General features: G+C 41.2%; 1 protein-coding gene across 5 annotated transcripts in view; it reads left to right on the forward strand.

The window, feature by feature from the left end:
* Positions 1 to 13,055, forward strand: part of JMJD1C (jumonji domain containing 1C) — a 389,821-nt gene extending 376,766 nt beyond the window's left edge. For all 5 annotated transcript variants that reach the window (XM_040361986.1, XM_040361984.1, XM_040361985.1 and 2 more), the window contains 6 exons: positions 1,874 to 2,004; positions 3,365 to 3,487; positions 3,603 to 3,742; positions 4,785 to 4,961; positions 8,139 to 8,270; positions 12,096 to 13,055. In XM_040361986.1, coding sequence (XP_040217920.1) covers positions 1,874 to 2,004; positions 3,365 to 3,487; positions 3,603 to 3,742; positions 4,785 to 4,961; positions 8,139 to 8,270; positions 12,096 to 12,176 — 784 coding nt within the window. In that variant the 3' untranslated portion in view covers positions 12,177 to 13,055. The remainder of the gene's footprint in view (positions 1 to 1,873; positions 2,005 to 3,364; positions 3,488 to 3,602; positions 3,743 to 4,784; positions 4,962 to 8,138; positions 8,271 to 12,095) is intronic.
* The last annotated feature ends 2,691 nt before the right edge of the window (positions 13,056 to 15,746 follow it).

Below are 15,746 nucleotides of genomic sequence, written 5' to 3' on the forward strand. Positions count from 1 at the left end.
ACCTGTCCTGGAGTCCAGCGGCGTCCGCAGCAGAGCACGAGGGATCGCTCGTCACCCTGCTGCTCCCCCCTCCATCCACGCTGAGGGAACCAGAAAGTGAAGCGCTACGGCTTCACTGCCCGGTTCCCTACGGCGCATGTGCGAGTCGCGCCGCACCCGCTGATTGGCTCCCGCTGTGTGCTGGGAGCCGAGTGTTCCCAGCACACAACGGGGGGGCGACGGGATGTGACGCAATGCCCGTCTTTTGCCCGTGAATGCCGGGCCGGAAGTGGGTGCAAATACCTGTCTTTAGACCCACCCCCCACCCCCCTCCCCCCTGAAAGGTGTCAAATGTGACACCGGAGGGGGGGAGGGTTCCGATCAGCGGGACTTCACTTTAGGGTGGAGAACCGCTTTAAAGAGCTTTCTAACAATCAATTTACACAATTTAAAGAGAACATTGTTGCAATTCTGTACAGCTCATGACATATTGAAAAATATCAGAAACCTGATTTTTTCTGATAGGCAAAATAGTTTTTATTTGACCTGTTTTCTCATCTCATTGTATTGTGACTTGGGCAAATTGCTGGCATCAAGCATACACCAGATCAGTTGTAACACTGGCAAACCAATGCAAAGTTTAATACTACTAAAAAAAAGTTGAAGTTGCCTTATGAAGAATTGAGTTCTCTGTAATAAGTGAAATATACACTGCAAGTTCATAAATGGCTCTGGATCCTTATTTGTTTTGAGTATCTGGGGCCACAGTACTCCTTCCATCCTGCGTTCTGCTCTTTTGTTGCGTCTCTTCCGATTGACAGACATTAGTTCTTGATGCTTGTTCTAATAATGTATCTCACTTATTTTGTGCGAGAACTACTTTTACATTGTGAAATAAATGATAGTGTTTTGGTCCCAACGTTGTGACTGTGTACCATTACCCAGATGTCACAGCGCCTCCTGCAGGATGATGTGTTTCTTGCACACATCTGTTGCAGTTCCTAGGCAGATTTCTCTGAACAATTATGGATGATGAGGAATGTGCCCATATGCTTCTAAGTAACCTCTCTCTCTAGGTTGTATTGCTTTTAGTTATTTTGTTAAGTGATTCAGCCCCCAGTTTAAAAGTTTGTGAGGATTTACCCGGCTCTGGTTTTGTCAGAGAATGTTTCCAGTTAAGTCTTGATGGGGACGTGGTGTCTTTCTGATATACCGACAAAGTATTCTATAACATGGACTAAAATCCTGATCTCGATTCAACCCCTCTCCCGATCGTAATCAGCCATTTCCACAATTCTATGTAAACAGTGCAGGGCCGAGCTGGCATAAAAAAAGCCTGCAAATGTTTATCAACATTCCTCAGCCCTGAGAAATGGAGAAGAGATACAAAGTATATTTTAGTTCTTTTAGAGATCAAAGGGAAGAACTTCAGTCTGTAAATGAGGTCAGTTTAACCACTTAAAGACTGAACCCCTTTAAAAAATTGTTGCTTACAAGTTAAAAATATATATAATGTTTGGGGTTCTAAGTAATTTTCTTGCAAACAAAAATACAGATTTTAACAGAGACCCTAGAGAATAAAATAGCGGCTGTTGCAATATTTTATGTCACACTGTGTTTGCGCAGCGGTTTTCCAAACACAATTTTTTGGTAAAAAATACACTTCAATGAATTGAAACAAAAATAAACAGTAAAGTTAGACCAATTTTGTTGTATAAAGATGATGTTACGCCGCAAGAATTGAGACAATAGTGATTTTTATTCTAAGCAAAAAATTGTGACGCTCGTTTTATCCAGAATCGTGCAGCTCTAGTGTCTTGTAAGTTCTGTGTTTTCTCTGTGTAATTTAATTTTAAATACTGCACCATCTAACATGCCTTTGTGTTGCCCTCAGACATGAAGACTTCTTTAGAATGCTGCCAGTCCCAGAATACCTCAACCCAGATGGAAGGTTCAACTTGGCGTCTCACATGCCAGCATTCTTTGTGCGCCCGGACCTAGGTCCCAGGATGTGCAGCGCCTATGGTGAGTTCATGCGTATTAACCCGAGCACTGAAGTAAATGCATCATTTATGTGGCCAAAGGGTTTCCTATTGCTTGTGGCAGTAAAATGGCAAATCTATAGCTCTTTGAATATTTAAAAGGAATACATCATATTGACCTCTTCAGGACAGATCAAAGTTTTGAGTAAGAAACATTTAATCTTTACTTAGGGGGCTTCTCCCATTCACAAATAAAATGCTGGGATTCCCAAAGATCAACTGAATTGACTTTTCTGTTCTCTACACTAGGGACTTTCTCCAAAGACTTTAGCAGTCTTGCAGTTAAAAGCACCAATACCCCAGTAAAGATTTTTTGACAGCCACTTCTCATCCTCTCCCACCCGTGGCTGTCAGGTGCTTTATTGAAAGGTATACAGGGAGATCTGTGCTTTTAACTGCCCCCACAGCCACACTGATCACCCCCGGGTCCCCCTCCCTCATTTCGTGGTCCCCGGGTCCTCCTCCCTCTCTCTGGTGTTCTCCTCCAGTCCCAATCCCGTCCCAGATCTGTCAGGATGGAGAGCGGAGGAAGGAGCCGGTAAATTTGTCATTTACCGGTGCCTTCCTTTTCTGAATGATCAGTCAGTGATTACTGACTCTGTCCATTCATAACTGAAACATCATAACCTGTGTTTAGGATGCTTCAGTTTATGAACGGAGAGGAGCCTCTGTCGCCTCTCCATTCATTTTCAGTGCAGCTGAGGCTGCAGAGAAAGGGCCTGGGGAATCTCTGTCCTTTCCCTATCTCAAAGGGGAGATGTCAGGGGTCTGTACCGAAGCAAGGGCTGATTAAAAAAGAATTGTAAAAAATATTTAAAGGTGAAATTGGAAAAATAAAAGACACTGTCCACTCCCCTCAAAAAAGAAAGCATTGTAAACAAATATATAAATGGTAAAAAATAACACACATTCCATGCCTCATCAGTGCTGCATATTGGTGCCACTGTCACACAACATTAAAACATTAAAACAAAATGATCGGTATCGGTGAGTATTCGGTCTTAAAGTGGTATTGGTGCAACCCTAGTTACATCACACAAGATTGTAAGCAAAGAAGTCAGGAGTTGTGCTGTAATGAGGGATCCTCTTTCATGGATAATAGGAAGAGAAATTGGAATTGCTGTTCTCCAGTCATCCATTCACAATTTTGAAATTTGAATCCTGTTGAATAATGTGGGTTTAATCTGACAATCAAGTTTAACATGCAGAGTCTAAATCCCAGTACAGACAGTCTCCGGGTCAGAAATAGATTAACACACAACTTAATATTAAAATAAGAACTTTACTTTGAACTATGTATCAAGCATGTTTTTTTTTTTCCTCCTATGTATTGCATATTTTAGGTGTCATTGCTACAAAGGATCAAGACATCGGCACAACAAATCTTCACATTGAAGTCTCTGATATGGTGAACATTCTGGTGTATGTCGGCGCAGTGAGAGGCAATGCATCAGCAACTAAATTAGGTAGGTTGTTACTTTTAGAAATGCTTTGTGACATTACACATAATCAGTGTTCAGGTTACTAGGGCCTATACTGCTGCTTCATTATGAATTGACCCATTTTCTTTTTGTATTACAGCTGTGTTAAAGAAGTTTGAGGAAGAGGAGTTGGATGAAAACATAAAGAAGAGATTGAAAGATGCCAATGAGCTTCCCGGATCCCTTTGGCATGTTTATGAGACAAATGACGCAGACAAAATCAGAGACTTTCTACACAAGGTACAACTTATGGGGTCTTCCAGTATATGAAATCGTATTTAGTATTTCTATTTATAAAATCAAAAATGTACTTTCAAGGCTTGTTTACTTATGTGGCACTAGAAAACCTTACATCTCCTCAACAATTGTCTGCATTTTTCCATCATGCACTGCAGCTCAACTTTTATACACACTAAGGCACATCCATAATATCTAAAAAAGGGAAAGTTAAACAGTGCAAGGCACTGCTGGCCAGAATGGAAACTTCCTGCACAGTAAATTGTGGCGATTTATGGTGCGCACACCCTAAGGTTTCACACCAGAATGCAGTGCAGGAAACGCGTGTTGGCGTATTCCTGACAACACCCCAAACACAGTGAGTGTGCCTGCAGTGGATCGCATTGTACTGTGGTACCATGGGATTCAGTGCATGCACTACTTTTAGGGTGATTTCGGCCGGTTCAAATGAATGGGCTGAAAATCGCACCACACTAATTCGCACAAGAAGGCAGACCATGTTCCCGTTCGATTCGGGTATGAACCGGCTCTGAGAGATTTTTACTGTTTGCTATGTGCAGAAACAACATTTGAGTTTACCAATAATTTTTGCTCCTAGTTTATAACAAACTTGCTTGTGTTAGATTTTTTTTTCTAGCATGCACTTATATGAAGTCTTGAATAAAATTGTGTGATGTTGGAATGAACTTCCACTTGTAGGTCAGTGTTTGTGCACAGTACTTCTGCTTTCCTTGGAAGTGTTGCGTAACCCTAAATAATTTCCACACAGTGCGCAGATCTTACACCATTAGGTGACTTTCATCTCCCTTCTAGTGCTTAGGGAGGCAGCGAAAATCCTCAGTCATCGGCCACATGTAACACATACTTGGCTGTCTTTATTACACCACAGCAGATTTACTGGTGCACAATAAAGTTGTTTGATAGTTGTGTGGCAATACAGACAGTTGAATCATTTAGATCATATGTACATTTAAACCAAGAATGCATATGGCAAAAATAATCTTGCCAATTCCATTTTGTCTAAGGTATTGTCGTTCTTTCACAGGCTGCAAAAGAGCAGTGTCTTGAAATTCTTCCTGATCACGACCCAATACGAGATCAGAACTGGTACCTAAATAAGAAACTCCGCCAAAGTCTCCTGGAGGATTATGGGGTGAAGAGCCACACACTTGTTCAATTCCTCGGTGATGCAGTCATCTTACCTGCAGGAGCCATTTATCAGGTGAAAAGACGATCGATTCTTACATTTTCAGATTACACAACACTCCCAAGTTCATTGTCTTCAGCTGACAGGTTGACAGTGGTGGGCATTTTCAGGAACTCCTTTAACCACTTAAGGACCTTGGCTGTTTTCCAGATTTGGCGTTTACAAGTCTAAAACATTTTTTTTGCTAGAAAATTACTTAAAACCCCCCAAACATTATATATTGTTTTCCTAACCTCCTAGAGAATAAAATGGCGGTCATTGCAATACTTTGTCACACCGTATTTGCGCAGCGGTCTTACAAGCGCACTTTTTTATGAAAAAATAAGACACCAGTAAAGTTAGCCCAATTTTTTTATATATTGTGAAAGATAATGTTATGCCGAGTAAAATGATACCCAACATGTCACGCTTCAAAATTGCGCCCGCTCGTGGAATGGCGTCAAACTTTTACCCTTAAAAATATCCATAGACGACGTTTAAAAAATTCTATAGATTGCATCTTTTGAGCTACAGAGGAGGTCTAGGGCTAGAATTATTGCTCTCGCTCGAACGATCGCGGTGATACCTCACTTGTGTGGTTTGAACGCTGTTTTCATATGCAGGCGCTACTCACGTATGCGTTCGCAGAAGCGCACAAGCTCGTCGGGACAGGGCGCTTTAAAAAAAACATTTTTTGTTTTCTTATTTATTTTTATTAATTTTTACACTGAGGGAAAAAAAATGGATCACTTTTATTCCTATTACAAGGAATGTAAACATCCCTTGTAATAGAAAAAAGCATGACAGGTCCTCCTAAATATGAGATCTGGGGTTAAAAAGACCTCAGATCTCATATTTAGACTTCAATACAAAAACAAAATTTGTCATTTGAAAAAATGACAACAAGAAAATATTGCTTTAAGAAGCATGGGCGGAAGTGAGGTTTTGACGTCACTTCCGCCCTGCTATGCTATGGGGACGGGTGGGGGCCATCTTGCCCTCACTCGCATCCACAGCAAGCAGGAAAGAGGACCTGATCGCCTCCGCCGCTGCCGACGGCTCCGATAAGCAGCAGAGGGCGCGGGAGGGGGGCCCCTCTCCCGCCGCGGATAATGGTGATCTCGCGGCCAGACCACCGTTATCCGGACCGCTCAAAGAAAATATGGATATCTCGGTTGTGGCAGCAGCTGCTGGCGTTACCTAGATATCCATCTTTAAAAACAGGACGTATATAGTCGTGAGCGGGTCCTTAGGGGTTTAGAATGCCAGGAGGCGTGGTGGTGGTGGTGGTTATGATCATGTGGCTGTCGTGATTCTGTCACAGCGATTGGAAAGCTCCTGATCGCAAACGGCGATTGTGAGCTTCAGTTAGCCGCCGGTAACTGTGCCTGGAGCACACAGGGGTGCGCTCTCGGCACAGCTCTATTTGCACTAATGCATGTAAATATGCGGCCGCTCGGCGCAGAGACCCCACCCACCAAGATGCTGCATATTTCTGTGTGCTCGGCACCAAGAGGTTAAATACACGCCAGCTCTTTGTAAAGACACACGATGGATACAATTTTGCTGATTAGTAAAAATAAAAAAAGGGGATGGAGTGTCTTTTCTTCTACACTTGTCAGTAAGATTAGAACAATAACTATATATAATGTGTGTATATAATAACTATAAAGTCATATGAACCCTCCAGCTTCACCGAGCTCCATGAGTTCTATTCTAGTAGGAATATGTCGCACGACGCGTTTCAGTGGATGTTTTAATTTTAAGCTCTGTTCTCACAGAAATTGATAAGGGGGCATTTTTATCAAAATGTTTTCTTTATTCATATTTATTATGAAGACTATAAGCGGTCACTGATTACAAAAAAAACGTCACAATTTTTTTTCCTAATATGGTTATGAAGTCGATTCTAGAATTTGGTTTTATGAAGGACAGGGGTGTTCCTGAAGTCAGTGTTCCTTCTGAACAGGATAGGAGAACGCATCAATTAATGGGATAATGTACAATATGGCTTCTTTCATATATACTGTACTTACAGCGGGCAATTTACTAAGACTGGAGCATTGTGTAGGAACCACAACCATCGGCTTCTAACTTCAGCTTTCATTTTCAAAGCATAACTGGAAAAACGCATTCGTTGCTATGCACAGTTCCAGCCATAGTAAATTCCCTTTTTGGAAAACAAGGCTTCTAAAACATGAATGAAATTTGATGAAAGTTTTGATTTTAAGATTATCAAACTAACATTCATCAAGGGAAGAAAAGGTTGGTGTAAAGCTTTCCTTTTCCCAGCTATTTCCCTTCTTCTTCCCCTACAACATGCAGGCTATAAACCGCACTGCTACTGATATGCCAGTCCTGATCTTGTCAAGTCAGCAGCTAAGCCCTCATCTCCATCTCTAACCACTCCCCTGGCAAGTGACACATGACTGTCACAGGATCGGTAGAGGTGTCTGTTATGTGGGCTGTGATTTAACAGCTTGGCGTCACCCTCTCTGTGCTTTGCACTGTAGCTGCATCGAATGGGGGAAATAACAGTATTTATGCACTTGGGAATTTTCAGAAGCTGACATTGTCATAGTTGGATTTTTGGAAAAGATGCTTTAACTTGTTTACTGCTAGAGATGTTTTTGTTTACAGGTTTAAAAAAAAAAAAAAATGAAGCATATTTTAATAGGGGCCAAAAATTTCCCTAAGAGATGATTAAGTTCTCTGTGATGAGACCCCTGATGTCTTGTCCTCCAGTAAATGTAATGCAGTGCAGCTTGAACTGCATTAGATTCTTCCACAGCCCATCAAAATGACTTGGGCACCTGGAAGTGACATATACACGTCACTTCCAGGTCAGTAAATGGAAGAGGAGGAGAGTGAACCAATGTTTGCACATCTCTCTCTACCCAGTGGCACCTGCCATGCTGGTCTTGGGTCCGCCAATAGGCAAGCAAAGCACAGATGTGGAAGTTATCACATCCATCTGACCGGGGGCAAGTATGCTTATCAACATCCTCACCACTGCAACAGACGGAGGTCGTGACAGCAGAAGGGTTAAAGCCAAATACTGTTTCTTGCACGCATCCAGCACATTCTCCACCATAATCCTTTCACAACGTCCATGTGTTTGTACACGGCAATGTAGGTGGTGACTTGGAGTACTCGCTCCTCAGACTTGGATGGTGGCGCCCTCTTACATGTATTGTATTTTCCTCTCTACAGGTGCAAAACTTTCACAGCTGCATCCAAGTCACTCAAGACTTTGTGTCCCCAGAACATCTTGTTCACTCATTTCATTTAACACAAGAGCTTCGGATTTCGAAAGAAGAAATCAATTTTGATGATAAATTACAGGTAAGAAGCGAACGCTGTGTTCTGCCTGTGGAACAATGTCATTTCCTAATGATCATTCACAGCCAAATGTAAATACAGAGCAGAAACAATGTCAGAAGTGCTGCATGGAAAGAAGTCGGGTCAGTTGGCGAATAATAATAACAAAAAAAGGTACCTAGCCATGTTTTACCTTTGCAGCCCCAGAAGGTTTTACCCCCTTTCATGACCAGGCCATTTTTTGCAATACGGCACTGCGTTACTTTATCTGACAATTGTGTGGTCGTGCGATGTTGTACCCAAACAAAATTGATGTCCATTTGTCCCCACAAATAGAGCTTTCTTTTGGTGGTATTTGATCACCTCTGCGGTTTAAACCAAAAAATAAACTAGAATTTAAAAAAATATATATTTTTTATTTTATGCTACAAAACATATCCAATTAAAAATAAATCGAATTTCTTCATCAGTTTACGAGAATATGTATTCTGCTACATATTTTTGCTAAAAAAAAAAAATCCCAATAAGTGTATATTAATTGGTTTGCGCAAAAGTGGATGCGTCTACAAGCAATGGGATCATTTTTCTTTCTTTCGTTTTCCTAGTAATGGCAGTTATCAGCGACCTATAGCAGGACTGCGATATTGCGGCAGACAAATCGGTCACCTAACTGACACTTTTTGGGGACCAGTGAGATTATTACAGTGATCAGTGCTAAAAAAATATACACTGTTACTGTACTAATGACACTGGAAGGGAAGGGGTTAACAGCTAGGGTGATGAAAGGGGTTAAATGTGTTCCCTTGGCGTGCTTTCTATCTGTGGGGGAGGTGCTTTGTCTGGGGGAAGACAGAGATCCATGTTCCTGCTTAGCAGAAACACAGAATCTTCATCTTCTCCTCTCACAGAATGATGATCTGCCTTGTTTACATCAGAAAACCACTGTTCTGCTTCTCTCGGGAAAGATTGCGGGGTGTCTGCGAACGTCGGATCCGCTGGGCCCAATCCCAGCGGGAGCGGGCCGGCAGCAGCGCGCACGTGTGCCCCAGACCTAGAAATCATGTACAGGTACGTGATTTCACCCAGGAGGGCCACACTGCCGCAGTATATTTGCACGGTGCGGTCTAGATGGTGTTAAAGAAGGATTAAACTGCATCTCCGCACCAAAAATCCTTCGTTCATTTTTTAATACTCAAAATCAAACTAACATCTATGCTTGATTTTGCGGATAAATCACTGATATACTGATTCCAAATAGTGTTGATTGAGGTTGACTTCCTTACAGTAAGAGCAGTGCTTTGCATATTCAAATCTCCAAAGTTGTTTAAAGGGTTAGTATACTTTTTATTTTTTTTAACCAAAACCCCCCCTATGCATTCCAGGATCCCCATCACATTACATACCACATTGCACAGCCAGTAAAAAAAATGCTTCTTTTCTCCGCATGTGCAAAAACTCCTTGATGCTTGCACTGCATGTTGAAAGTGTGCCCCCTAGTGGCTGCTTTGTCTTGTTCAAAGTGCACAGTGCGGTCTCCTCTTTAGCAGCAGTAGCGGAGCTTACCACTAATGTGGAAGGTTTCTTCCTCTTGCAGACCCATGTAACCTTGAGCATTCCCATACAGAAATAATGGTTCTCACAGCATACCATTAGGTCTGCTCAGATTTTGCTTGGCAATGAGAACTTCAAATAACAGTCACATAGCTAAAAATAGGGTAATGCATACACAAGCCTACAGTCTTTTACTTCCCCGTGTCACATTTCAAGGAACTCTCATTTAAGGATACCCTGTCGTCCTGTGCTAATTTTGATGTAAAACTTCCATTTAGTATTAGTCATAGTCTTTTGACTACAAAACTAAATACGCGCTAAATAATGAGCAGCTACAAAAACCAATAGACAAATGGAAAGTAACAAACAAAACATATAAATTGTAGCGCTAGATAGTGACTAAATAATGTTGAATCTAAAATATCTAAGTGAAAAAATATATATATAACAAATAGGGTTCAACACTTCTGGTAAGCCTCTGTGGATTCAGTGGTGGTTCTGTCAAAAGTGTGTCACGTTTAAAGTGTGGGAACACCATATGGTCTCCTCACTCAAGAATTATTCACCCAGTTAAAAATCACTATTCAAGTTTCATCCAGTTTACACATGTGACTTTTTGGACTTTTTTACATTTGTTCTTTATTGCTTTTGATTGCACCTCACATATCTGGTGATTTTATATTTGCTATATATATATATATATTTTTTTTTTTTTTTCACTTAGGTATTTAGTTTCTACATTATTTAGTCACTATCTAGCACTACAATTTATATGTTTTGATAGTCTTTTGTCTAAAATGCCATTTTAGTTTGTCATCTGAATTGTTTGTTTTGTCATATTTTAGTTGAATAAAAGGAAATTTGTTACAGGGCTGAATACATATGTGCACCCCTTTAATCAGAGTTGCCATGTTCTTACTTATGGACTCAAATGCTTGGATGCAGATGACACATACAGGGGAATTCAGAAGGGTTAGCACACCTTTACAGGAAGAAATGTAAAGATGTAAACTAACACTGTACACCCTCCCCACTGTACATCTGGGGTTGCCAAGCTTTCACTCCCCCCCCCCCCCCCAGCAGATCAAGCAGTACAGGGACTTGAAATCCCTGCTTCCTCTTCATCCATGCTTCTGGGATGGACCGAATAGTTTCTGATTGGTAAAAAAAAAAAATCGCAATAAGCGTATAGTGATTGGTTTGCGCAAACGTTATAACGCCTACAAAATATGGGATAGATAAATTACTTTTTTTTTTTTTTTTACTAGTAATGACGGAGATCTGCGATTTTTATCAGGACGGCGATATTAGGGCGGACACATTTTTGGGACCATTCACATTTATACAGCGAACACTGCTATAAAAATGCACTGATTACTGTATAAATGTGACTGGCAGGGAAGGGGTTAATACTAGGGGGCAATCAAGGGGTTAAATATGTTCCCTGCTAGGTAAGTCTTACTGTGGGGGGAGGGGACTGACTGGGGGAGGTGACCGATGGTTGTCCCTATGTACAAGGGACACACCATTGGACTCCTCTCACTAACAGGACGTGGATCTCTGTTTACACACAGAGACCCACGACCCTGGCTTTGTGACTGCCGATCGCGGGTGCCCGGCGTCATCGCGGCCGCCAGGCAAGCGCATTGGCACCTGTGTGACGCAGCCAGAGGTCGTATATTGACGGCCTTCCGGCATATTAGAGCCACCTTGTGGCCGTAAATAGTCGGCGGCTGGATGGCAAGTGGTTAAAGAATTACCGCCAGTTCTCAGATTTGGAAACTGAGGTTAGTTATGACCAACTTTTACACGTGTGTGCCAGTACTGAGCAGGCCATGGCTGTGCTGGGATAAGGTCACGTATGTTGAGCTTAATGCCTGGCACCATTTAGCTGTTGACCGGGAGATTCCCGGACTGGGAATACAGCTGATCTCATTACCTGAATATGGATAATGCCCATATCTGGGAAATTACTTGTCACTGGGTGGGTGCCACCCCACCCCTCGTATACAACTCCTTGGCCATGCACCTGGCAGTGTGATGGTGTGCAGACCTATTCAGGCACCAGCAGAATGCTAAAGGGTGTTTGACATGCTTTATGAATTTCCCCAAATAGTATTCAGCCGATGAGTCCTCGGAATAGAAGCTTTCATCCTAAAGCTTCTCAAACAGGTATTCAGCTTTGTGACTTCATCTGCCATAAAAAGCTTAGATTGACAAATTATAACAAGGTTGGCTAGCAAGTTTGTAGCGCTTTGTTACAGTACTAATATTTATCATGTTATTCTGTTGTGTCAGGTTAAGAACATCTTGTACCACTCAGTGAAAGAGCTGGTAAGGGCCTTGAAGATTCGTGATGAAGAAATGGAGGAGTCCTGAGTTCATTAAGTGGGATTCTATGCGATTCCTGCTTGGAGAGACAAAACGGAAGGACAGTGAGGGACTCACTACATACCAGTGCCAAGACACATACTGCGCCGAGTATTGATTTGTTACTGAAGCCACACCAGTATCCTTCGATCACAGCCCAGGGCTGGCCTGGCCCCTCCTGCAGTGCATTACAAGCCGCTCCAGCTCAGCAGGCATTAACTCGAGCGGTAGAGCATCAAAAAACGATGCACTGTATCATAGTGTACATTGAAAGTTTGTCAGAAGATTAAAAAAAATGTTGAAATATCTAAATGTATTTATTTTTTTGGAAAAAAAAGAAGAAAACAAAAAAAACATTCTATGCTATATTGTTGATCAAATGTAAATGTGACTTGTATAGTTTGCTAAAATAATTTGGATATTTTTCACTACATTGAGACAGTAACTGTGAGGGTATAACACAGATCACCAGCTATTGCCTGCATTGGAAGCATTCATAACATAATCTGAAAGATTACTGCCAAATAACTGTAAACTTTGTATATTATAAAAAACTATAACACGGTATTAAAAACAGAAAAAAAAAGACACTTCAATGTTTCATTGAAGCCTACTCAATGTATAATTAGACATTTAAGAGAAGGAAAGATGTAATTTATTTGAAACAATTTGTCTCATTTTGGTAAAAATTTATGTGACCCTTTTGAAGCTAACTATTAAACTTAATATGTGCTATGTAAATATATACATATATACATTCAATGATGTATTTTTTTAAAACATTGGCTTGCTTTAATTTGTTAAAAGTGCAAGTGTTCCACATGCTTTGTACATTGAAGTTGAAAGGGGTTTTACATTTTCCATTAAAAAGACTTTCTCAGATGCTGACTTGCTTTAGATGTGTGTTAGTCTTACCAACATCACCTACCTGTATACAATGGCTGTAGCTCATTGGTCTGCTGGTTGGTTAGGAATACTGACAACTATCTCTGCTTTAATCTGTTTTGCTGGCTGGTTGGTTATCAGATAGTGGAAGTCTGCATAAAAAAAAAACGGTGTATAGAAAACAGACTTTAAGCCTCAGTCATAGACTGACTCTAGTTCAGCAGGAACTGGCTGAGATCCAAATCATGTATATTGGGTACATTAAGCCTGATGGATTTTACATGCGATTGCGGCTGTTCTAATTGGGAGTCGGGAGAACACAATGGTTCAGCAAAAGGGATTTCCCTGTTAACACTGTCTGTTGATGGAGGCGTTAAGTGAATTTATTTTCTGCAACCTGTGGTTGCAGGAAAGAAATTTACTCATCTATGGCTGGCCTTAGCCAAAAATTCCAGCTAAGCATTCTGTCTCTTTCAGCAGACTAGTCATTTTTCATGTGTTTTATCTTTGTAAAGCTGAACTACACACACACAAACCTTCATGTATATTCTTCAATAGCTGAAAAGGACCAAAAGTATTTTTGCAAACGTAAGATATCACCTTGTAAAAAGTAGCAGTGACGATATCGCTATGCAGAGCTAGGGGGAGGGACCCAGCAGGTCAACCCACAACTGGCTGCCTGGAGAAAGAAATGGAGGTGTGTATGCAAGACCAGTCACCCTGTACAAAGAGGAGCAGCAGCAGTGACCGGTCTCTATTACAGGAAGCTCCTGCAAAGCTTCACACTGAATTACTGCACAAAGTACACCAAGAATCAAATGTACATAACTTGTTTAGGCAATATTTGCTTTTCCAATTAAGCTTTAAAATAGAACTATGGCTATATATATATATATATTTTTTTTTCATTTTGAAAAGGGCGGGTTATTTAGATTATTCCATCTGTGACTCATTGGGGGCATCTAACGTGAAGTGAGAGCAAATCCCAGGTTGTCACTAGAACTGGTGTCTGCATTGGGGAAAGTTTCCCTTTTTTTGGGGGACAATTCAGGATTTACTTAAACTCTTGGTGATTAGAGGACCCAGGATGAGTGGCGATACTTCCTATCAGGTGACATAGCAGTAAACAAGAAACTGATATATTCCCTCTCAACTTAATGCAAAACCTGTTTTTTTTGTTCGTTTGTTTTTCCACTTTTGAATAAGACCCTATTCACACCTGAGAATTTTGTAGCTGAACACTTCAAAACTCTCCGAAGCTGGATTCACAATATACAATTTTCTTTAAAAAAAATCCTTTAGATTTACCTTCAACCATTGTAGTGGAAGGGCCTCGCCTGATTTCATACAAATTGAAAGTGTTAGTGGATGTAAATCCAATTTATGAAATGTGAGCTGCACATATATCTGCAGTGTTTTTTGTTATGTCCCATAGCTCTCTCATGACCCATTCCTCTGTTATCAGCCAGATAACTCCTGACAAATTCTCGGACACATCAGATAGAAGCAGCCTGAAATTTCTCTCCGGGGAGGTTGCTATAAAGTTCTCTTCCCCGAAGACTATACTAGACCCGTCTGTCTAGGAACTGATATTGTCGGATCCTCTTCATTGAAGTCTGACTTCAAGTCGCAGGGCAAAGGTCAGATCCACATTTGTATGACTGGTGTGTGAACCCAGCCTTTGAGAGAGCGAGCATTGCTATAAAGTCTGGCAGTGGTCCCCAAACTACAGCCCACATGCTCTATCTGACCTTTGGGGCACTTCTTCCTTTCACTGATACAACCAATGGATCATACATTTCTCTCCCATTGGCAAAGACAGGGAATACATTCTCCAATAATGGGGTATTTCTCCTATTTTGCACAGGTCTCCTACTAAACCCACTGGCCCCAGTGTGCCCCCCCCCCCCTAAAGTCTGTTAACTGGCACTGATATCTTAGGAAAAGTGTGAAATATTTCAGCTTACCAGTCAGTCCTTTGATGTGGTGACTGCATTAGCTTTCATTTATGATTACAATCAAAGCATTTTACTGCTGTTGCACTGGACTCAACATAGAAGCTATTTGGATTGGCAGCTTCTCAGTACTTGCAGACCTTTGTGTAAGGTATTGACCATAGTGTGCTTTCTGGGTCTAGTACTGTGAGCCTAGGAAGATTCGACAAGGCCAGTCAGGCTAAAGCATCAGAATCTTAAGCTACTGTCGTGCTTCATTTCATATTTCCTTCCAGTCGGTTTGCAGCAATAGGGGGTTGTTTAAGGCAGGGAGAAAGAGTGCTAATATCTGTTTTGTGGAGTGCATTCGCTGCAATTCTGCCTGGAGGAAGTATCAGGCCAATTGCCACTCCTACTACTGGCTGGTAGAGAAAATTTAGATTTTTGTACTCGCTGGAAAGATTATTTTCATGGAGTCTATTGAAGGACACAGTTCCTTTCCCCTTCATACGTGTATTGCGGCCTTGGTACTGCTTTGCTCCAAAACTGAGGCATGCCAAGAGTAGAAGGGTTATACTTTATAGCCTGCAATGTTTCTTTTGGTTTTTCAGTAAACAATTCTTCTCTAGCTGGTTGGTATCTGATGACCCTACTTAAAAATAGCAGTAAATACTGCAGAATGTTCAGAAGGGTCACAGACTAGGAATTTCCGGTATTCTTTTAATATAGGGGCTAAGCTATGTAACGCATATTGTTTATA

Source organism: Rana temporaria, chromosome 8 (genome assembly GCF_905171775.1).
Source record: "Rana temporaria chromosome 8, aRanTem1.1, whole genome shotgun sequence".
In the NCBI taxonomy this organism is placed as follows: Eukaryota; Metazoa; Chordata; class Amphibia; order Anura; family Ranidae; genus Rana; species Rana temporaria.